The sequence below is a fragment of the Diceros bicornis genome, chromosome X (genome assembly GCF_020826845.1).
Source record: "Diceros bicornis minor isolate mBicDic1 chromosome X, mDicBic1.mat.cur, whole genome shotgun sequence".
Taxonomy (NCBI): domain Eukaryota; kingdom Metazoa; phylum Chordata; class Mammalia; order Perissodactyla; family Rhinocerotidae; genus Diceros; species Diceros bicornis.
In genome coordinates, this window is record NC_080781.1 from 43222594 (window position 1) to 43245131 (window position 22538).

The 22538-nt window shown below is 41.2% G+C and overlaps 1 protein-coding gene across 3 annotated transcripts in view; it reads right to left on the bottom strand.

Moving 5' to 3' along the window:
* The window catches only part of DGKK (diacylglycerol kinase kappa), a 117897-nt gene extending 96043 nt beyond the window's left edge, over positions 1-21854 (bottom strand). For all 3 annotated transcript variants that reach the window (XM_058535875.1, XM_058535876.1, XM_058535874.1), the window contains exon 1: positions 21124-21854. In XM_058535875.1, coding sequence (XP_058391858.1) covers positions 21124-21744 — 621 coding nt within the window. In that variant the 5' untranslated portion in view covers positions 21745-21854. The remainder of the gene's footprint in view (positions 1-21123) is intronic.
* Positions 21855-22538: the final 684 nt, after the last annotated feature.

Consider the following 22538-nt stretch of genomic DNA (forward strand, 5'->3'; position numbering starts at 1 on the left):
CAGTGCATAAACAGAATATCCTTTTTCCCTCCACTTTCTTCTCATGGATATAATCCATGCATCAGAGATTGTGTCTGCCATGTTTGCTATGCTGCAACCTCAAATTACAAGGCAATACTAGGAAAATACAGTTGTCAGTATTCTTTGGTAGCAGCTTCAGAACAACTCTTATCAAAAGGAGTGGGGGAAAAGGCAACACAAATTAATTTTCTTCTCATTCTAAGTGAAAAAAAATGATAATTGGAGCTTTGAAATCTAATGGCATTTATCTAGCCCTCCATCTAAGGGGAAAATTCTATGTAGATATTGAATTAGTACCTCTCCTATCTGCTTGAAAAATCTCCCTAGGAAAGCCTCCAAGTGAAAAGAGCCTCTTTCAGGACTTAGGTTTCTGCAGAACATCTTTAAAAGTTGGAATAAAGTTAACACTAGACTTTGTAAGTTCTCATTCCTTGATCATGAAAGTTCATCATCATCTTTGATGAAGGAAGTTCATCATCATTCTTGATAATTGAAGATCACTCAAGTGTTACTGACATTCTTGCTGGAGGCCAGCAGAAATTAAATTGGTGCCAATTCTACATACCCTGGAGATTATTATATATGTATATGTATATGTATAATCATACACACATAGATATGTGTAACCTGCAGCCCGCCTGCAGAATAGGGTGCTATAGCTGCATGATTTTTGCCTCGTACCTCTTCGGGGGTTCCTTTCTCCTCTCTCTCACTTACATATAAAGTTGCTTTCAAATTAAAATTGCTACTTTTCTGGGAAAAAAGTCCTGAGAGAGATTGGTAGCTCGGATATCAGGAAGGATTGAAATAATTATTAACTACAAACTTAGAACTCTATAATTAATTAATATTAATGAAGTATCTGCTCCCCACCAATAAATTATGGCAAGAGGAGAGAACTTATTATGAAAGAAGTCAGAGGCACATACTAAGTGCTCAAGAATACTTGCTGAATTACAAGTCTCTGTCTTGACAAGCCCCTTTAACCAGGAGAAGAAAACAGCAGTAAGTAAAGGGGATACATGACTCGGGTATTAAGATACATTGTTAAGAAGCACTGATAGTCACCCTTGTTGGTTCCCACGTTTTCCTTATTCTGTATGGAGCACTCACTCCTTTTGAAAGGGAAGGCGAGCAGAGGCAGTGAGCAAGGATAGTACTTGCTTGAAACAAAATTGTGTCTTTCACATGTTAGCAGCTAGCAGTTTTTAGAGAACCAACTAGGTATCATGCACTGAACTAAACACTTGATACACCACTGGTCCTTAGAACAATGCTACAAGGTGGAATTATTACTCTTATATGATAAGTGAGGAAAATGAGACTCAGAGAGGTGAGTGAGGGTGTTTGCCCAAGGTTACAGAGCTAGGAAACGATAGGGCTGGGATTTCAACCCAAATGTGTCTGACTCTGAAGCCCACTATATTACACTGCAACTCCCATGGTTAGCCTCACACTATCCCCTCTGCAGGTTGAAGCAGGTCTTAATAACTCCATTTTATAGACAGGGACATTAAGGCATAGGACAGAGAAGCATTATTCCAAAGAGTCTAAAACATTTTCCCTTCCACATAATCCAGCCTTCAAAGGGGGAAATGAAATAGAGAATTAGCCTTCTTCACTAGGCTTCTACCTTAGAAAAATCTCCACCCAGGGATATCAGTCTTAGTGACATTCGACCCTGCAGAAGGTGCTATGCAAGATGACCCAACTTGCTGTGGCAACACAATACGTGGCAGAGATGAAAGTGGAACACAGACCTGAGCTGCGTCTATTAAAAAACAGTAGTAGGCAGGCAGAAATCTGTGCTTTAACCCTGCCTCAATACATTTTATTTGTTTTAAATGAACTAATTCCATCTTTTATTGATGTCATAGTCATTTTGAAGCTGTGCAAAGTGCTTTACAGAATTTGTAAGGCTTTAACATACCTTTGAGCAGAGATTTTTAAAGTGCTTCCCAGATATTCTACGGTGGGAAATATGCTTATTTACAAATGGATAAATAAGAAGTGAGAGGTTAAAGGATTTACCTCAAATCACAAAGGCACAGCTAGGAAGAGAATCAGCCTCTTAAATCTCAATTCTGGGCTGAAACCACTAGCCTGGTGTGTTTTTAATCTCTTAAGAATTGTAGAACCTGTTGAGAATTCTGATCTCAGGAAGTCCCAAATTATTTACATGATGAATCATTATTATAAGCATCTAAAAGTGTTTTCTAGTGTTAAAAAAAAACAATTACAATCACCTTAAAACTATCTCATCTTATGCCTGTGGACTTGGTTAGCTTTAAAGAAGGTAATTAGTCCTGAAATGAAGGCAGGTGGCCCCCATTATCCCACTTTGTTTAAAGGAACCTAGATCATTTCTGGGCTCAAGAGGGCTGCTTTGAAAACCTTGTACTAACTAGGCTGACGTGGATTAGGGATTGGTTTTAGAGTACACCTGAAATTTTTACAATGTTATAAACCAATGTTACTGCAATAAACAAAAAATTTAAAAAAAAAAAGTAAAAATAAAAATTTTTCTCTTTAACTTTACATATTAAAAAATAAATAAATCTTTAAAATGGAGTCGGGAGCCTTGGGCTTGAATCTGGATTCTGATCCTTAGTAGTGAAGTGTCCTTTAGCCTTAGTTTTCTCATCAGCACAATGGGGATGAAATCAATATCACATACAGGGTTGGGGCGAGAATCCAAAGACATAGGACATGGGAAATGTGGAAGCATTTTAGAAGGCTGTAGAGTATGATACAAAAATCAAATGGTAGTCTAGAAAGATCGCTACATTTTTTGGCTATAACATGCCTGATTAGGAAGGGTCTCTGAAGGCTCAGCCTGAACTTGCAATATTATAAGCATACAGAGAAAGCTGATTAGGAATGGTGTTCCTTATATGTATGACAAGGCTTTCCAAAGGTATGCCAAACAGGCATATACAAGCAGCAAAACTGCGACTGAAAGATGCTCTTGAATACCCAAGACTGAATAGAGATGCCGCTTAGAAACTGGCCCTGTATGAAATGCATGGCAGAATCAGTTCCTTTCTCAGACCACTGTATCTCTGAACGTCAGTCAAGAGCTCATACTCTCATGTCAGAGAAAGATGGTGCATAGAAGTGGGCAGGCCAGGAATGAAACAAAAGAATCCCAAACCCTCGGATAGCACCAAGAAAGAATCTGGACAGAGTTTGAGAAAAGTGTGAGTTGCAAAGTAGAAAAAAAATAGAAATTATTAATATCCTATGCTATTTCCCCCAACCCTTTATTTCCCTTCTTCCTTACCCTCCCCCATTCACTCATCCTACCCCTACTTTCTCCTAGTTCGTCATTTCTGTCTGCCTCTGCCAAGCTTCACCTCCTCTGGTCTCAAAACAAAAACAAAAACAAAAATCCACCAGTGTTTTCTCACTTCAGTTCCTTTGCTCACACTATTTTGCTTGCCTACAATTCCCTTCTTATCACTCCTCCTGGTACCTCCCTCCAAATAAGAAAAATTTTGGAATGTCCTTTTACTCATCTCTGAACCCAAGTCTACCCCACCCTGCTAGTCTCCAATCAATTCTTATCTCCTTTGAACTCAGAGTTTCTCTTGTGGCCATTATCATTTTCCACTTGGGGTTGCAGTGATTTGTATACTTTGTCTTATTTCCTTTACTTGCCTAGAATTTCATTCAGGTAAGTTACAGTTATCAGCACAGAACCTGACACAGAGTAGATGTTCAATAAATGATTTTAGTTGAATGAATAAATGATCATCCTTGCTTGCAATAAGCAGGCCACCATCATCTCTCACCTGAATTTTTGCAACAGCCTAAGTAATCTCCCTGCCTCCTATCTTGTTCCCCTCCAATCTATCCTTCTCACTGTCACGATATATATCTTACAAAAATTACTTTCATCGTGTTACTCTCCTACTCAAGAACCTTAAATAATGTCCTGCTGTACAGAATCAAGTCCAGATCCCTCTGCCTTTCTCTCAAAGCTCTTTGATATCAGTTGAATTGAGTCATTGCTGCTTCCAAATCTTTGTGCATGTTGCTCCAAGATCTAGATTCAATTGATCTCACCTCCCTCAGGAAGCCTTCCCTAGCTACTCCATCCCTTATTGTTCCTCTTTCATAATTCTACAGCATTACTCTCTGAACTATACATGCTGTAATATAATCATATCTTTCCTTGTATTGATACCTACCTACCTCTGGCGTACATGTTTTGTCTTCCAAATGAGATCGCAGACTTTACATCTACCCTTGTTCTTTCCACACCAACTGGCAAAGGGCTGGGGACCAACCAGGCCTTCAGTTCACACTTTCAAACATTTGATTTATTCCCTGGTGATTCTGTCTGGCTTTCCCTTTGTTTCCTCCACTGTCTGCAGCTATGTTAAGGGGCTTATTATCCATTTCACACCTAAAAGACAAAATTTACCTGATAATAATAATTTTCTTTAAGAAAGTCGCCACTTCCCCTAAACATTTTCAGAGAAAATCTTATAATGCACTAAGTATATCTTAGCTTGCTGTCTTTGGAGATATTTTAATATTATATATATAAGACTGCTTTGTTATTCTCGTTAATTCAACAGTTATTAAGTGCCTACTATGTGTGAAGAGCTTTAAAATAGAATCTTTGGGGACTGGCCCGGTGGCATAGCGGTTAAGTTTGTGCACTCCGCTTCGGCAGCCCAGGGTTCACAGGTTCAGATCCCGGGCGCAGACCTATGCACTGCTTATCAAACCATGCTGTGGCAGGCATCCCACTTATAAAGTAGAGGAAGATGGGCACAGATGTTGGCCCAGGGCCAATCTTCCTCAGCAAAAAAGAGGAGGATTGGCAACAGATGTTAGCTCAGGGCTAATCTTCCTCAAAAAGAAAATAGAATCTTTGATATAGAGAACAATATATTCTTCTTCTTATTTTAACGTGAGAGAAATATTCTCATGCTCTTCCTATTAATAACTAGATAACGATTAACCTTTCTTACTGGTTTCCCTAAACATAGTATATTTCTAAGCTTACAACTAAAGACTTGGGTAATGAGAGAAAAGCCACTAATATCCTATGGAGGACAACACGTTAACAATATTCCCTCTCCTTTCAAGACCATTCAGAGAATTTTCATCAACAAAGAGAAAATAGGCAAAGGAGAGGATAGAAAAGTTATTGAAAAATATTACTCAGGATCAACACTTTAAAACGTTCCTTAAAAATACTACACAGTCTCTTCTTTCTCCCTTCTCTTCCAATATTTCGATTTCTAAATCTGTATTTTTTCTCTGCCTATTTCCCCCAACATTATTTGTCCACATTCATCTCTCTTCCATTATCTGATTCTATTGATTTCGTTTCATTGCTTTCAACTGGGGGGTGGGTGGGGGGCGGGGGCAATAGACTTTTTCCACCCTGCCAATTGTTCACGGCAAAACATACACACTTTGGTCCTTGAACCCTTAAGTTCTTGCCTTTCTTTAATCACTGGCTTGAGCTTAGACCTTACCCACACCTCAAACTCAAATTTTGCAAAACTGAACTCATAATCTTTCTCTAGCTACTACATAAGCCTGCTCTTACTCCTGTCTTCTCTATAATTTTAACAACTCCCGGCTAGAAAGTTTAGTCACCTTCCACTCTTCTCTCTCCCCCATCATTCACACCCAGTTAGTTACAAACCAAATCCTGTCAGCATCTCTTCTGTCTACTTCTTCCCATACGGATTGCCTTAGGTCCTCAATATCTCTTACCTAGACTGCTGTCCCTTTCTCTAGAGCCTTCCTGTCTAACCCATCCTATGTATTGACAATTTTCTTAAATCTAAACCTAGTTCTAAACCTAGTTATGTCACTCTCAATCAAAAACCTTCCATGATTCTCCACTGCTTATTGAATAGAACATACCGTCCTTCACCTGGCATTCAAGGCCATCTGCAATTTGGCTCCCACTTAACTTTTCCAGCCTTTCTTTCTGATGCACTAAAAGTTCCAATTCTTTGTGAGATATCCATTCTTTGTGGGATTCTCAGAGCATCAACCTTTCTACCTCTTCCATGTCTATGCTTAAGATATTCCCTCTGCCTCCTGTCTCTTTTCCCATGTTTGCCTATCAAAGTCCTACTTAATCTTCAGACATGGTTCAGATCTCACCTCCTTCAAACAACTTTCCAAGACTGAGTGGCTTTCTATATCTACTTAGCACAGTTCTTTGTCACTAGTAAGCCCTTAGAAAGGTTTGTTGAATTGAACTCACATAAGAGCATGTTAACTTAAGGGAACTCATTGCCTGTGGGAGTGAGACAGCTGAAAATAGGTTAAATAGGAGAGCTGGGCAGAAGGCTGGCACCAGAGTGAGCAGCCAGAGCCTCCTCCTTTAAATGCTTCAAGGTCCAGCTAAATGTCTATTTATCACTGTGTGTGTGTATGTGTGTGTGTGTGTGTGTGTGTGTGTGTGTGTATGCCTACCTACCAGGCTGTTCAGCTATTGGAGTATATATTCTTAGGCATGTTCCTGGGAGTGAATGTACCAGTGTGTACCCGTGGATGTATGCCTGCCTATGCCTTCGCCCCTATAAATTCCTGTTTCAAACCCTTGTTACAGGTTTCTGTTTTAAAATGATGCTCAGCTTAAATGTGATATGGAATAAAATAGGTGCTTTTGGAAATCGGTTCTGAGCATATGATTTATAGGCTTCTAGGGAGTTGCTAAGGGGGCCATTGTATTTAAATGTAAGGAACTAGTAGCAGGATCAGCCCATAAGACACCTTTAGGCACATCCGGAAAAGGCACAATTTGATAAAGATATTTTACTTCCATTTGTCAGAAGATTGTCATAATATACCGATTTCATTAGAGTGAGGCACTTGACTGCCATCTGCAGGAAAATTGTTAGAATATATATATGTATGTATGTATGTATATATGTTACATGATACATATGTATATATAATGTCTACATTGTGAAAGGTGTCCCCTTAGACACAGCAGCATCATATAGCGTACAACCTGCACAACTTTATGTGGTGATCCTGCCCAGTAGCTATTCTGGAAAGGGTAGAAGTTGTCTATCTCATTTAAGGGAAAAGTTGTTCCTTCTGATTGGAAACAAGATGGCTGGTAGAGTTTCCTGCTGTCTAAGTAGAGACTCCATATTCTCTTTGCTGATGAGACCATTTTCAAGGTCAAGGTGCTGATCTGATCAGAGGCATTGGTGAAACAAGTTAAGGCTTTTCCTGTAACTAGTAGAAAGCTATTTTGGATAAAACTTGGACTGCCAAGGGGACATCAAAGCTTAGTTGTTGCTTCTTAGTCCTCACAAGAAAGGGAGAACCTCGGCATAGTCATATTGACACGTAGCTCCAAATTCAAGTGCTAGCTACAGGAGAAAATTGACACCAAGATAATGAGTCAGGAGCTTTTCAATTAAGGTGAAAAGAATACCATAAATGGATTAAATTCTTATTAACAGTTAAGATTAGTGAAAAGGGTACCAAGTGGTGCCTAGTTACATGTTTAACCCTGCTGTCTACATACTATACTTAAGTATAATATTCTTTAGTGTTGCTGTACTTGAGTGTTTTAATAAATTTGCATTTTTTAAAGATCTGACTAGATAACTCATCATTCTCATTTTTATCAAAATTAACTACATTTATAACCAAAGACTGGTAATTCAAGACCGCATGATCAATACAGGGCTGCTACTAATGCGTAGGGTCCCTCTATGTGAGTTAAAAAAAACTACAGCCCTCTGGGAGGATATGAGGCAGCCCTGCCTACCATCACCTACTGGTAATGCACCTGAATTACTAAATCCATTTTTTGAGGGGTGAATATATTAAAACTTATCTGTGTACCTAAAGATAGAAAGTGATGACAGCAAATATCATGCCACATATACAAATAATACCAAAATGAGTTAGCATTTGCATATTTCTTCTTTCTAAAATATGTGTTTCAAATCAATTTCTCATTCAGCTTTTATGATATTTTTATAAAGTAGTTCAGCCACCATTTATTGAGTGGCAGGCGGTATATTAGGCCCTATGGGCTTTACCTTATAGCCCTAATGTGATACGCAAGCTGATAATCTCAGTCTATATGGCAAATGAGAAGTAGAGGTTTGTATATGGTGCTATGGGAACCCAGAGGAAGGGCACCTAGCCCAGATAGGACACCAGTGAAGACTTGCTGGAGGAGACTGCCGAGCTGAGCTGAGTCAGCAGCACGTTACTGGCTTCATTTAAGAGACACAAAAACTAAACCACGGAAAGATTAAGCAATTTACCCCATATTGCACAGCTATGTAAATTGGTTATCATGACTAGAACCAACTTGAAGTAACTCCCAATCTAAGAAAGAGTGCAAACTTTGAACCCTGACTACAAGGCACCATTCGGATTTATTTGAGAAATAAATTTTAATTGAAATAATATTTCATTTGAGGAAGTTCCATAGTTTTATGCCTCACAGACACATCCATTAGAATATTAGAAAAATGCAGGCACACCAAAATAACCCAAGCCTGTAGCCTTCTAGGACAGCTAATTAACACCTATCCCACAATCTTGGCAACTTTTAGTTCTTCATTTTGTGGTTGCTGTACCTTGCTACAGGAAGACGTATTGCATAAAAATGAGGCATCAGCTCAAACTTCCTTGGATACCAACTTTAAGAGGCCTGAGTCATTCAAATCATTCCCCAAAGTTCTTCAACCACCAAAGGCAGCAAACAAAAGTACTGCTAACTAAATGTGTAATTAGGGTTTATTATAATAGCATGTATTAGTTTAAAGTCTCATTCACCACTGCTTTGAATTTGTTTTGTCCTGTTTTTATTTGTGCTTGATTTTTCTGTTTTGTATGTGTTTAATTTTGTAGGATACTTCATATCCTTTCTGGATGCAGGCAGAGTGCAAATTCTAACCAAATAATAATAGATTAAATTCATGTAAAACTGGCTCTTTTATGCACTGCATGTACAATTTATAGTACACTAGGGCCCCTTACAAAATCAATGTGTATGGTACATTTATGCCCATTTTATATGTCTTGGAACAATTTTACTGTTTTAAATTATTACAGAGGCTTACAGTTAATATATATATTAGCTTTTACTACATATTTTTAGTTATAGCTACAATTTACTTTGTATGGTGTCCTTAGTCAGGAACACGATACCCAATAATAAATATACTCCTACAAGCAAAGACAGTGCACATTATCACAACCCACTTTATGAGATAGTTGTAACATATTCCTAGGGTGGGGGGGGCGGAGGAGGAACTCTCTAGAATGGCCATGTTTCCAGGAGAGTATTATCTACTTTCTGGAATATTTTAGGCCAAATTTTAAACTGCGACTTGCTTTTTTTTTTTTTTTTTTACTATCCAATGTGTTCCTACATCATCAGCATCCTTGCTGAGAAGCCAATAATCAACAGGTAGTGCAAACTCACTTTCCTATTAGCTTAAAATAAACAACTGGGAAGGTACATCAGTTACAAACCCATTTTAGCAGAGAAAACTAATGAAATATTTCTTGTATTTATGTTAAATATTGGGCTTTCATTTAAGATTTCATTGAGAAAAACATAAAAAAGATTCCATGGCTAAAAAGGTTTTAAAAACACTGGACTAGCTGATCCCCAAAGTTCATTTTCAGGACATTCTATGGTTCTACAATACTGAAGATAAAAGGTTTCACTGGATTCCCACCATAGTTTCTTACTTTTGCTGTATAAAACCCTGTGATATGAAATAGAAAAAATATCATAGAGAAAGCAGACCAGACTCTTACAAAAGTGGAATGTGGGTCAAAGAAGGCCCAAAACAGTAGAAAAAGTACAGTAGATAATGTAATTATTTCTTCAATTTTTACCTTTAGCAGTTTAATCTGGAATTTGGCATATAAAGAAATTGAAAGTTAGATAGTTTTTAATCATTAGTTTTTAATCATATGCCCCATCAACCAACCCTCTCCTTCATCCATGTTATTTTACTAATCAACAGCCCTCCAATGGTTGCACCTCATCAGTTGCATGATATACACAATTTTGTCAGTTGCCTTCGAAGTTTCAATAGGACTTTCCTCATCTACTTTATTTTCCACAATATCTCAATCTGTACTCTATGATTCTATCAAAGTGGCCTTTTTTCTAACTCCATATACTAGGGCCTCACTCTTCTGTCTGTTGGCCCTGGCCTCACCTGCCCAATTCAAGCATAATCTTACTTCTACCTAATACTTTTCACTGTCACTGCTTAATTTAATTTTGGTTTTCTGTAGGTTTGAGAAGGATATATCATTCCCACTTGCCTCAAACAACTTCTTCATTTTTTTCCCCTAAATTTCTTTTGTCAAAGTGAATTTCTTATCAGGCAGTCCCTGATATCTGAATCTAATCCATCCCTGAAAACTTGTTGGATAGTGGGGATTTTTGGATAGCGGGAAACTTTATTCCATTATTCTAAATGGGAAAAGTAATAACGCATTCCCATTCCATCTTAAAAACCCCAACCAATTTCCTCAAATATCACTAAAACACTCTAAAATACCTATGTAACAATGCTCCACATATGTATAGTATTGTAAAGCATTTAAAACACCAATTACCTAATTATCGAACACTTAATGAACTAATTTGCAGATATGTATACGTGTAGTTCACAATGATGCCATACTATGCTGAATACAAACAAACCAAAAAAAAAAAAAGCAAACTTTCAAGCTGCCTGAGAATGTCTATCTTTGTTTTCCACCATTAGAGAAAAGATAGAGGAACTCTTAAAAACTTTAGTGCTGGGGCCGGCCGGGTGGCGCAAGCGGTTAAGTGCGCCTGCTCCACTGCGGAGGCCCGGGGTTCGCCGGTTCGGATCCCGGGTGCACACCGACGCACTGCTTGGCAAGCCATGCTGTGGCGGTGTCCCATATAAAGTGGAGGAAGATGGGCACAGATGTTAGCCCAGGGCCAGTCTTCCTTAGCAACAACAACAACAAAAAAGAGGAGGATTGGCAGATGTTAGCACAGGGCTGATCTCCTCACACACAAAAAAAAAAAGTTTAGTGCTGATGTGGGATGATGGAAAGGCAAAGTAAGGCTTTTCCAGGAATTTCTAGAAAGAGGACTCACTAGTGAGAAGTAATATAATAAGAAAACCATGAAGAGAGCCACTAAATGGTTGCTTTGAATCCATGTGAAACCAAAGTGAAGGCCTCCCCCCACCGCCCCAAAATGCCCTGGAGATCTTGTCGCCAAGTTGAGTAAATGAAAGCAAAGGAGACCATAGCAATGCCAAAATTATTCCTTTAATTAGTCTTGACAGTCAAGCAGAGTAAGGTGAGGGAGTGAGAAAGTGACAGCAATATCCAAATTCTGGGTAAGAGGAAAGTTATGTTTTACTCAAGCCTGGTGGGAGGGAAACTGTCACAGTAATTAGGTTACTGGGAGAAGAGTTAGGTTAGTGAGAAGGGCACCAACTTGTTAGTTTTGTGAAATCAATAATCTTGTTCCGTAGCCTTACTTTCCTCTTTGCTGTTTATGCTTAGCTGTTTTAATAAAGCTACATCACATTTTCCTTTTAGATTGCAAGGGACATGTACAGTGATGTAAATAAACCACGAAATATGTTAAAGGTACATAATAAATGCAAATCACACTTATTAAGGGTAAATTAACAATCATGGTAGTTCTAAAATGGGCCGCAGAGACTATTGTTAGAGTTGGGGTTCAGAGGATGGTGCTGTGATGCTGGAGCTGGCTTCAGGAGAGTGCAGACTCAATTATCAGAGCCTGGGGTTAAGGAAAACTTTCCTGGTTTCAATTGTCTCTACTAACAGCCAAGGAGATTAACAAATTTTACTCAGCAGGTACCTTTCATTTTCTGCCTCAAGCTGTGAAATTCCAGAAGAGAACGAGTAGAGACATTAGCTGCAGGAGAAGACAAATGAATGAACATACAGGATTCTGAATGTTCTTAGTTGAGCCCTGCAAGCAATGCTTCCATCCCCCTCCTATTCCTGGAGGCAAGGGCCAGGCTCAGCCCCTATGCCCATTGCCTCTTGTTTCAGAAGAACTCTACATAGCTCTAGGTAGGAGCATCACACCTCTCTCTCAGAATCCCACAGTATCACGTGCCTCACCCTGTGCTATGAGGGAAACAAGGGGATGGGGATCCTTGTCCTCAGGGGCCAATATCTCTTTTACAGGCTCTTTAAAGCAAAAGGCTTAAACAGCAAATGCCTGTAATACTTTGGAAGATGAAAATCTCTAAGTGCTACAGACAAGGCTGAAGATTCGGACCTTACTCAATACCACATTACACTTGCCTTTTAAATTACTGATTCAACCTTGATTGGATTGTATACTACAGTTTATTAACTCTCAATTTTCTACCAATTTGGTTAACGAAAGCTGGATGAATTGAATATTCTATCTCCTTATAATTGTTGATAATGTCCTTACACATATGTTCTTTTCTGGGTAGGAGGTACGTAGAAGAGCATGATTTGGTAACTTTGTGTTAAAGAGACAAAGCCATCAGGACATTTTTGCATGTGGTTAAAGTGAAGAGTCTCCGAAATTTAGATGTTCTTTTTGGGAATTCAACAGTGGGAAGAAGGTGGGTTTTGTTCTGGGTCTCCTTCTTCAAGCCCAAGTCACAAAAGCTAGCTGGACAAATGAAGTCTGGCTGTCCAAGAAGTGCAGTTAGTAAAGGTGAGATCAAACTGCCATCGATATATGGACATTTGTTTGTATACTCTCATTGCTTTACACTGCAAATACATCCCTGAACAGTTCTGTTTCAAACACGTTTATCAATCAGATCATAAAAGTGTTTGACTAGAAAAACTTTAAGCTAAAATTAACGTGTTTCTTAAATACAATGTAGAACAGTACACATGATCTAATAATTAAGTGGAGGAGGTAACTGGGGCAGGGGAAGCCTGCGACACAATTGCACATTCCCTAAAGCCTTACTGTTGTAGACTATAAGCATGTATTCAGAGAAAATAAATGAAAAATATATCAAAATATTAACAGTAATTATCTCTTGAGTTGTGGGGTGCTATATAATTTTTATTTACTTTTTGGAAGCTTTCTTGATTTTCTACATTCTCTGAAATAAACATATATTCCTTTATTTTATTACATTAAAGTCTTGTTTAAGAAGCAGTATGCTGACAGAATTGACTACTTAAGTGAATGCCTCAGTAAAGCATCTGGTAAAACAAATAATCACCCCCTGTATATTTGTTTTGGTAATTGGGTCTCTCATTTACCAGTATTACTTAAAGGAAGTCTCATCTATGTGATTTTGCCCACCATGGAATCCTCAATGCTAAAGACATAGGACATAGAGTAGGTACTCAATTTAATTTGTAAATAAATAAATGAATTAAAAAATTTAGAAAACATTAATTGAGTCTTATTCTCTCCTTGTAAATCTGACTTGCAAATTTTATGTATTTGTGAAAATCAAGCCCATTATCACTCTATGAGAACAGATATTTAAGTGAGCACATGATTAGACAACCACTGTAAGAACCCCATTATTGAATTGGCTAAGGGTCTTTCTCTGCTAGGTAGGAGTGTGTGTCTAATTTGGAAGTTAATTGTAAGAGTGTCACTGCTTTAGAGTTTATCATCAACTCTGGAGTTTCTATAGCATTAGAGGGGAGCAATGATGCAGCTAATCTCCAAATAATTTGTTTGGTTTGGAAAAGAGGTATATAATTTTTCCCCAGAAGGTTTGCCTTCCTAATCCTGTTTTCCATGGACAGGGTTTGCCTTTCCTGAGTGCACAGCCTGACTGACTGAGGGGGGAAGGTAACCAGAAGTGGGCTGGGGGGCAGAGGGAAGCCAGCCTGGGATTAAACATTTACTACCCTTCAGCCTCAGGTGCTGAATTTAAGGTTCACTGGCACTGTTCTAGAATGATATTACCTTTTCTTTGTATAATACTTTCTAGTCTTTTGAGTGGGGTGGGTGGAGAGGATACTTTTTCTTAAAAGACAGGCTTTTTTCTCTCTTTTTTGCTCTTTCTTTAAAAAATCTCTTTAGGGGAATCAAGTTCAGTGGTGTTGGTGAGATTATGGCCAACTTGCCTTAGGTTAGGAGAATTTCTCTTTTTTTCCCCTTAAAATTCTTTTTTTCTTTTTTCCTTTTGGGTGTGGAGAGGACTAAGGTCTATTGATTTCAGTGAAGTTGAAGGTGTCTCTTCTTATGATGGAAGGATTTTTCTTTAAAGAAATCTCCCAGGAAAAAGATTCCTTGCTTTTGGTGGGGTTAAGGGAGCACCTCTCTTTAGGTTTGAAGGATTTCCATTTTTAAAAAACTAGGTTTTGTGGAGAGGAGTTATAAGGGCCACTGGTTTTAATGAGGTTGGGGGGCCCTCCTCAGGAGGATTTCTTTTTCTTTCTTTTCTTTAAAATACATAATTTATTTGGAATAAATAAAATTGGGAGCATCTTTCCTTGAAAGATTTTCTTTTCTTTCCTTTTATTAAAAAAAAAGAAATATTTGAAGGCTGGAAGATAAAGTCCCTGAGTTTGGGTGAAATTGGGTGCATATTCCCTTGAAGAAGCATTAGAAAGAGATTTTGTGTTTTTTTTCTCCTTTTTGTAGGGGGTGGAGTGGGTTGATCATCAGGAATAATATGCATTATCTTCAATAAGGCATTGGTGCACATTCCCTGAGAATTTCTTCCTTAATTAATTATCCTTATTTTTTTCTTCCTCTATTTCCCTCCCTCCACTTCTCCCTCTCTCTCCCTCCACATCTTCCTCCTCTTGTCCCTCCTCCTCCCTCTCTCCCTCTCTCTTTCTTTCTATTTAAATGTTCAGTGACTTTGGTGAGTTTGGGGGCATCTTCCTTCCCTAAAAAGGAGCTTTCTCTTTTAAAATATCCTATTCGTTTCCTTCCTTCTTTCCTCCCAATTCTTAATGTATTTACTCGTTTTGAGAAAAAAAGGGACTTTGTTGAGGCTGGGGATATCTTTCCCTAAGAGGACTTTCTTGGTTTTGTTTCTGTTTCTCTCCTACCTTTTCTATTTATCTTTCCAATTTTTAAATTTCCTATATTAAGAACAAAGCTTTTGGGTTTGCAAGAATTCAGGTCACCTCCCATTAGAACGATTTGATATTAGTTTTTCTTCCTTAAAAAATATTTGCCTTTGTTTTTGATATATTTTGACAGAAAAGCTCATAGGTCTTCCAAGGCTGAAGCACTTCTCTTTAAGAAGATTCTGTTTTCATTTCATTGATATCATCCCCTCCACCAATATACACACCTTTCCATTATTAATTTTCTATTAAATCTTAAAAATTTGTATTTTGAGAATAGGGTTCATGTGCTTTGGAGAGGATGAGGCATCTTCCCTTGGAGGGGATTATTTCCTTTGTTTCTTTTTTTCTCTTTTCTGGGAATTAAAAATTCAGGAGATCTGGCAAGATCAGGCACCCTGGCCTTGAATATTTCTTTCATTTTGTTAAAATGTTTGTGCGTAACTGGGGTGGAGGGATTAGTAAATTTCATTGACTTTGATGATTTTGAAAATATCTACCCTTAAAAAGATTTCCTTTTTTGTTTGTTTTTCTCAAAAGAAAAAGAATTGAAGGGTGACTAAAGGTTATTTTCTTTGCTGAGATTCGAAGCCCTGCCCTTAAAAGGATCTGCCTTTCTTTTAGTTCCTTTTTTTAAATATCTTTTTTTCCTTATTTATTCACTTGTTTATTTGTGGGAAGGTAGTAGGTTCATTATCTTGACGTTGGAGGACCGATATCTTTCTTTTACTTGTTTTTTTAATTGAGATATAATTCACATGTCATAAAATTCACCACTTAAAAGTGTACAAGTCAGTGGTTTTTAGAATATTCACAAAGTTGTGCAACCATCACCACTATCTAATTTCAGAACATTTTTATCACCCCCCCAAAGAAACCCTGTGCCCTTTAGCTATCACCCACACTTCTCCAGCCCCCTCCCCCCAGCCCTTGGCAACCACTAATCTACTCTCTGTCTCTAAGAATTTCTCTATTCTGGACATTTCATATAATTGGAAGAAATAATGTTAGGGAGCTTTGGTGAGATTGGTGGACCTCCCCTTTGGAAGATTTATTTTTGCCCCCATAATTTGTGCAAGGGATTGGTCATGGGCCAGGAGGTGCAAATAAAGGTTACAAATTTCATGAATTTTTTAAAGTTAGAAATACTGTTTATCTTGAGATTATTTCTCTTTATTTTCATTTTTAATTTTTCTCTTGGGGATATAAGTTTCATGGGCTTTGGTGAGGGTGAGGAGCACTTCCCTTTAGAATTTATTTCTTTTTTTTTCTTAAAATAATTTTCAGGGGAGGGATAAGTTTCATTATCTGGGGTCAGTGTCCCTTTCCTTTTTTAAAATTTTGATCTTGTTTTTCTATTTTGAGAATAAGGTTTATTTGCTTTGGTGAGGGTGGAGCATCTCCATTTAGGAATGGATGCTTTCTTTTTCTAATCCTTAAAATTATTTTTTGGCCACTGAGGGAATTACAGTTGGCGGGCTTTGGAAAGGTTAGGCACCCCATCCCTAGCAGAATTTCTATTTATTTTCTTTCTCCAAAAATGTCTTCTTTGGGAGAAGTAGGTTCAGGGTCTTTTGCCTCTTCCCCTTCCTTCTCAGGCTCCTGTTCTATGGTGGCGTCAGATGGGGAACAGCAATCACTGCTTCGGAAAAAATCAGGGCCAATGGAATGTCAGCTTAAAGATTGTTCTTAGACAAATTAGGATCCTATGTATCACAGAAAGCTGTATGTTGGATATTTTAAAGAATCCACAGTAGATAAATTAACAGTTATATCCTATTAGGTGTCAAGTTTTATTTTTTCCCTCTCCCATTCTGCTGCCTTCTTGAGGAAAATAAAAGAGTTAATAATGCAGAGGAAAGCGTCCTGCAAACTGTAAAGTGACTAGCCAAAGGAATTATATAATCCTTATTATAATGTCCCTGAATGGTTTCCTGGCCTCTATGGATTTTTTCCCTTTCCTTGGAAGCACTTTGGGTAATGGCTCAGCCTTTCCTTTTGGGCTGTAGATCTGCAGAAGCCCCAGTCAGAGATTTTAATAAACACATAAGAATTCTATGCTCAGAAAAGAAAGACCACTGACCAAATATCTCATCTTTTCTAGAACATCCTACAGCAAATGCTCAAGCACTTTCAGAATATACCAAATAAATCAGATGGTATTATCAAAACCTGGCAAGGAGGGGGGAAAGAACCTAAGAGAAAAGAAAGTAATTTCATCCTGACCTTCAACAGGTTAAACATTCGAATCTACAATTCCGAAGCTGTATGTAGTCACTGCAGATATTCTTTCACCTATGAAAAAAATTTATTACCTCTGAAACCAACAACATCATCATTAGTCTGCTGCTGCTGGGACTGCAAGGGATAAGGACACTTTCCAAACCTTTTTTTTTTTGGTGAGGAAGACTGGCCCTGAGCTAACATCTGTTGCCAATCCTCCTCTTTTTGCTGAGGAAGATTGGCCCTGAGCTAACATCTGTGCCCATCCTCCTCTATTTTGTATATGAGATGCTGCCACAGCATGGCTTGATAAGTGGTGTGCTGCTCCATGCCTGGGATTAGAACCTGTGACCCTTGCGCCGCCAAAGCGGAGCATGCGAACCCAACCACTAGGCCACTGAGCTGGCCCCCTCCAAACCTTTTCTTTTAATTGTTAGTAATTTGCTTCTTAATTACAGTTCCAACATCTATTCTGAAAATGGAAAGATTGACTGTATTTCCTTAAGGACTATGTATTCCAGGCTATTTAAATAAGCATTTATTTCTCACTCTGAAACCAATGAGAACACATTTTTATTCATTCACAGCAGCAGTCTCTAGATTGTTGCTGGAAATGGAATGGATAGGTTTTACGCTTCAGCAAGTGTTTATTGAGCACAAATAGGGAGGGCTGAATTGCATTAGGCACTAGGGGGCTGGAGGGAGAGACAGTATCTACCTTTGAGAAGCTCAGAAATAAGACGATAAAGTATTCAGGCAAGAATTACGAAATATCATATAAACAAAGGCTTGCTACTTTGCAAGAAAATATGTGCAAAAAAATAAAATACCAGGAAACTGTTCTGTTATGATTTGGGGTGTAACAGTAATTACTGTGTAGTCATTAGAAAGTATACACATACCTCTCCCTACCCCAGAAATAAAAGCCACAAAAGTTTATTTCTTCTCAGATTTTCATCAATCACCTGTATGGTGTGATTATAATTTCATAGCTGGTCAAACTCAATGAATAAAAATATAAACTCTCTTTTTTTCAACCATAGTTGAGGGGAGAGAAACAAATATGGTCCACTTCACGTAAGCCCCACTCCCAGCAAGAGAGTTATAGCATTGTTACAGAATCAATTCACACATCCTTACTTACACTTGCTGCCACCAGTTGGGAGACTACCTCTCATTTCCTGGAAATCAAAACATCTTAGAAAGGAAGGAAATAGACAGGTTTGGTTCACAGACTATGTTATCCTGGTAGCTATTTGGAAAGAAAACATGAGCCCCCTTTTCTCAGTCTCTGCCCTCAGGCTTAGCATAGATTTGCAACCAGCAGGTTCTGAAACCCCAAAAGAGAGCAGACTACACACTGGAAGACATTGGTTATTTTACTGCAATACCAGTCAGCAAAATTATCTGGGAGAAACCTGCAGTCACATTCAAACACTTGGTTTTGCTCATTTCATCCTTTGACTTATCAGGCTACTTTCAAGCTACTGGTACGGACCGCGCCTTGTAGGATTTCATTGTACGATGAGAGCTGTATTTTGTTTTGATCTCTGAAATTGTGTGTGTGTGTCTGTGTGTGTGTGTGTGCGCGTGTGTGTATCTGTTTTTTCCCAAGCTTGCCTCAAGGAGGCAGTGTCTGAGAACAATGTCACCCCAGCTAAGATGGCAACCTGTTTGCCTTGAATGTTAAGATGCCAAGTCAGCTGGTTGTGGGTGCTATTTGCCTGAGGAGGATGCAGCAGAGAATGGTCCTATCGCTGAAGATCAGATGTTCCCATCTGCACCAGAGAGCAATTGCATAGCAACACCTAGGGTGTTGGAGAAGGGTTAGTCACCAAGGGCAGTCAAACTACTGGGGGTCCTGGTTCCCTGCCAGGACTGCCAAGTGCCTGTGGGTCAGGTAGCCAGCACATCTGGGTGGGCACTATGTAGAAGAAGCTAACCCGATTCCCTTTACCTTGATCCTCCTTATCTGTCTGGAAACAGACATTTTCCTGTCAAGCTGGTGGGAGATGCTTACCCACTGTCATGGGGCTCATCCCAGGACCAGTCTTCCAGAGGCCAAAGGGGCTATACATTTGCTGGCCATCTTGGTAATTAAGTCTCCAGGTGTCACTTTCTCAGTCATGTTCCCGAAATCTCACTTAAGAAGGCCACAGTTTAGGCCGTCCCTACTAGTCTCCCTCCCACCAGCTTCATGCCAACTCTTCCAAAAAGACAAGAGCAAGCACCCTGTTAGGGTGACCTCCCATGTCTAGCTGCCCCACCCTTTCTCTTCTTGAGATCACTGCAGGGAAGGGCCACTGAATGAAGGGGAGAGAACCACCCCCTAGGAAGAGTGGGGTTGTTGGATTAAAAAAAAATTGTCTTAGTCTCAGACCGACCTATTTTATTTTTAAACCTCTGCACTTTTTTCTTTGTGAAACTTTTCACTTTAGCCTTCCTCTTTTTCTGTCATTTATCATTGCAATTATTTTGCAAACTTGAGCCTCCCTACTCATAATTCAAGAAGCAACCAGTGCTTCCATTTCCATTTCACGATGCCAACCTCTGCCCCCTCCCCCTACATTCTACAAGTGTGCGGTCCACAGCAGAAGGATTCCAGAGAGTGTCCCTACGCCCTGCTAAGCAGCAGGATGGACAGGTATTGTTGGTGTAGTGTGTTATTTGTTTGTCTGTTTTGTTTTGTTTTTCCTGCAGGGGAAGCTAAATGAAGGTGTATGTATGCATTGTCATGCTTTTCACAGTCTTTTAGAACAAAGTTTAGGGGAAAGGAAGAGTAGGGGGAGCATAGAGAAAGCAAGAAAGACAGACTGCTGCTGAGGAACAGACGGGGTTTCAGGGGTCCAAGGCAAACACCGAAAACCTTCTTCCTCCCTTCTCCCCCCTGGGTGGGTGCCTGAGGATCCTCCACCGTCTTCTCCCTGCTAAGTGCAACAGTTTTACGAAGACATCTATGAAAACTGAGGAGATGAGGGTTCCCATTCACATGTTCTCAAATGCCAACTCCTATTTTCGTGTCTTTAAACCAGGACTCCTCTACCTTTCCAACTGGCCCTGGTGTGGGATGCCAGTCGCCCGCTTGTGACGCCGCCCATCACTGTATCACTGTGTTTGCACCTACCTGCCGGGAAATCCTGCAGACATGTGGAATGGTGGCTTCGACACACGCATGCTCTCCCTCTGCTGCTCGGCGAACCCTGCCCTTCCCCTGCAGTGCGCGTGGGCGCCGCCCATCCCCTCATCCCCACCCGGAGTACCAGCGCCCGGCAGCTGAGAAAGGCGCCGCGCACGTCCCTGGAGCGCCGCCAGTTGCGCCCCAGCTGAGGACCCCCCTCCCACTGGCAGGGAGGGGGCCAAACAGACGGCGGCAGCTCCGCAGCTTGGGCCTCTGCGGCAGTGACCGTGGCTAAGAGGTGTGTCCCACCACCCCCACTCAATCCCAGCCCTGCGTACCCGGGGCCAGCCCCAAACACCTCTCTAGGTCTTTTGCGCTCCCTGGGGGGGTCTTCCTCCTCTTTTTCAAAATATAGGCGCTCACCCCACTGTCACTTCTCCCCACGGGGAAAACTGCTCCGACTCCCACCCCGTGCTGTCACCCCCGTTTCTAGACCCAAACAGCCCATTCTCGCTTCCACATGTTGCTTCCCGTCTCCCAGCTGCTTCCCACTCCCCCAGGCTCCCCCATCTCCGCATCTTTCCAAGCTCTTTGCCAGTCAGTGGCAGCCAAATAGGATATTAAAGGTACCCAGAGTCCCGTGAGCTCGATAGCCATCTGGCCTCGCCTTGCTTCTTTCCCCCCTGCCCCAGGGAGTCTTTCCTTACCTTAATGCTGGACAACAGCACTGGCATTCGGGGCGATGACGAGGTCTCTAGACTCCTCTCTGGAGCGACCACTGGACACTGCAATAGACCTGGTGCTGGACTCGGCTCCGGACAGGACTCTGGAGCCAGCTCAGGGCAGGACTCTGTGGCTGGTTCTGGTGCCGGCTCAGGGGCCGGTTCTATGGCTGGTACTGGGATTGGCTCTGAGGCCGCTTCTGGGGCTGGTTCTGGGGCCGGTTCTGTGGCTGGTTCCGGAGCCAGCTCGGGGGCTGGTTCCGTGGCTGGTTCTGGGGCCGGTTTCTTGGCTGGTTCTGAGATCAGTTCTGTGTTTAGTTCTGTGGCTGGTTCTGGGGTTGGCGCTGGGGCCGCTTCTGTATCTGGTTCTGGGATCGCTTCTGTGTCTAGTTCTGTGGCTGGTTCTGGGGTCGCCTCCGGACAGGGTTCTGGAGCAGATTCTGGACAGAACTGTTGTGCGGGTTCCGGCGAGGGCGCATGGAGCAGCGGAGGAGCCTGTGGCGGCGACGGCGGTGGCCACGGCGGTGGCGGCTCTGGAGACTCCCCGGGCTGCTCTCCATCCTGAGGCGGGGCAGTGCCCTGGGCCGCGGCAGCTCCGCGGTCCATGGCCGCACACCGCCTCAGGTCGGGCAGCCCGCGCCCCTGAGCTGGGAGGGCTAAAGTATCCTCGGGCGCCCCGCCCACTCCAGTTGGACAACCCCTTGCAGGGTGCCAAACTTTCCCCCGCCCCACTTCATGGCTGGCTCCGCTCTGAGGTCTAACCCGGGGGCGCTCAGCGACTCCCAGAGTTGGAACACGCCCCTCGGTGAGCGCACACCTCTTCGTAAGCAGCCACAGGCCCGATGGGCGGGAAGCACAGGGGCTTGCGAACGCGGACTGGACAGAGCGCTTGATGACCTCCTAACGACGCGCGGGAGGGGAGGGGGGGAGACAAAAAGGGGAGGGGGAGTGGAGCGGCGTTGGGGGTGGGGGGTGGTTGGAGCCCTGCCGCGTTTAACCCTTTAGTGACGCAAATGCAGAAAAAAAAAAAGCCAGAGGCAACTTGAGGGTCTTGGCAATCCCCCTAACCACTCAGCTGTGAGCTGCTGCTCATAACAGCTTTCATCCTGTGTCTGCTCTCTTACCTCAGCAGCAGGTGAGCCTGGCCTCGGACCAACCTCTTGCCCCCCATCTGCAAGCCTCTGTGGGCAAGTAATCTTTCTTTTTCTAACCTGGGAAAAGAAATTAAGCGGCACGGGATTGCGGTGTGCGTGTGTGTGTGTGTGTCTGCGTGTTCAGTCCTTTAGATGGAAGTAAAATTTGCCCTCCCTCTCAGTTTTTGCATTTCTGAGCTTTGTCAGATCCGAGCGGTTTGCGGTTGGGTACAGGATTCGGGGTGCTTCGCGAAAGGTGTGTGATGA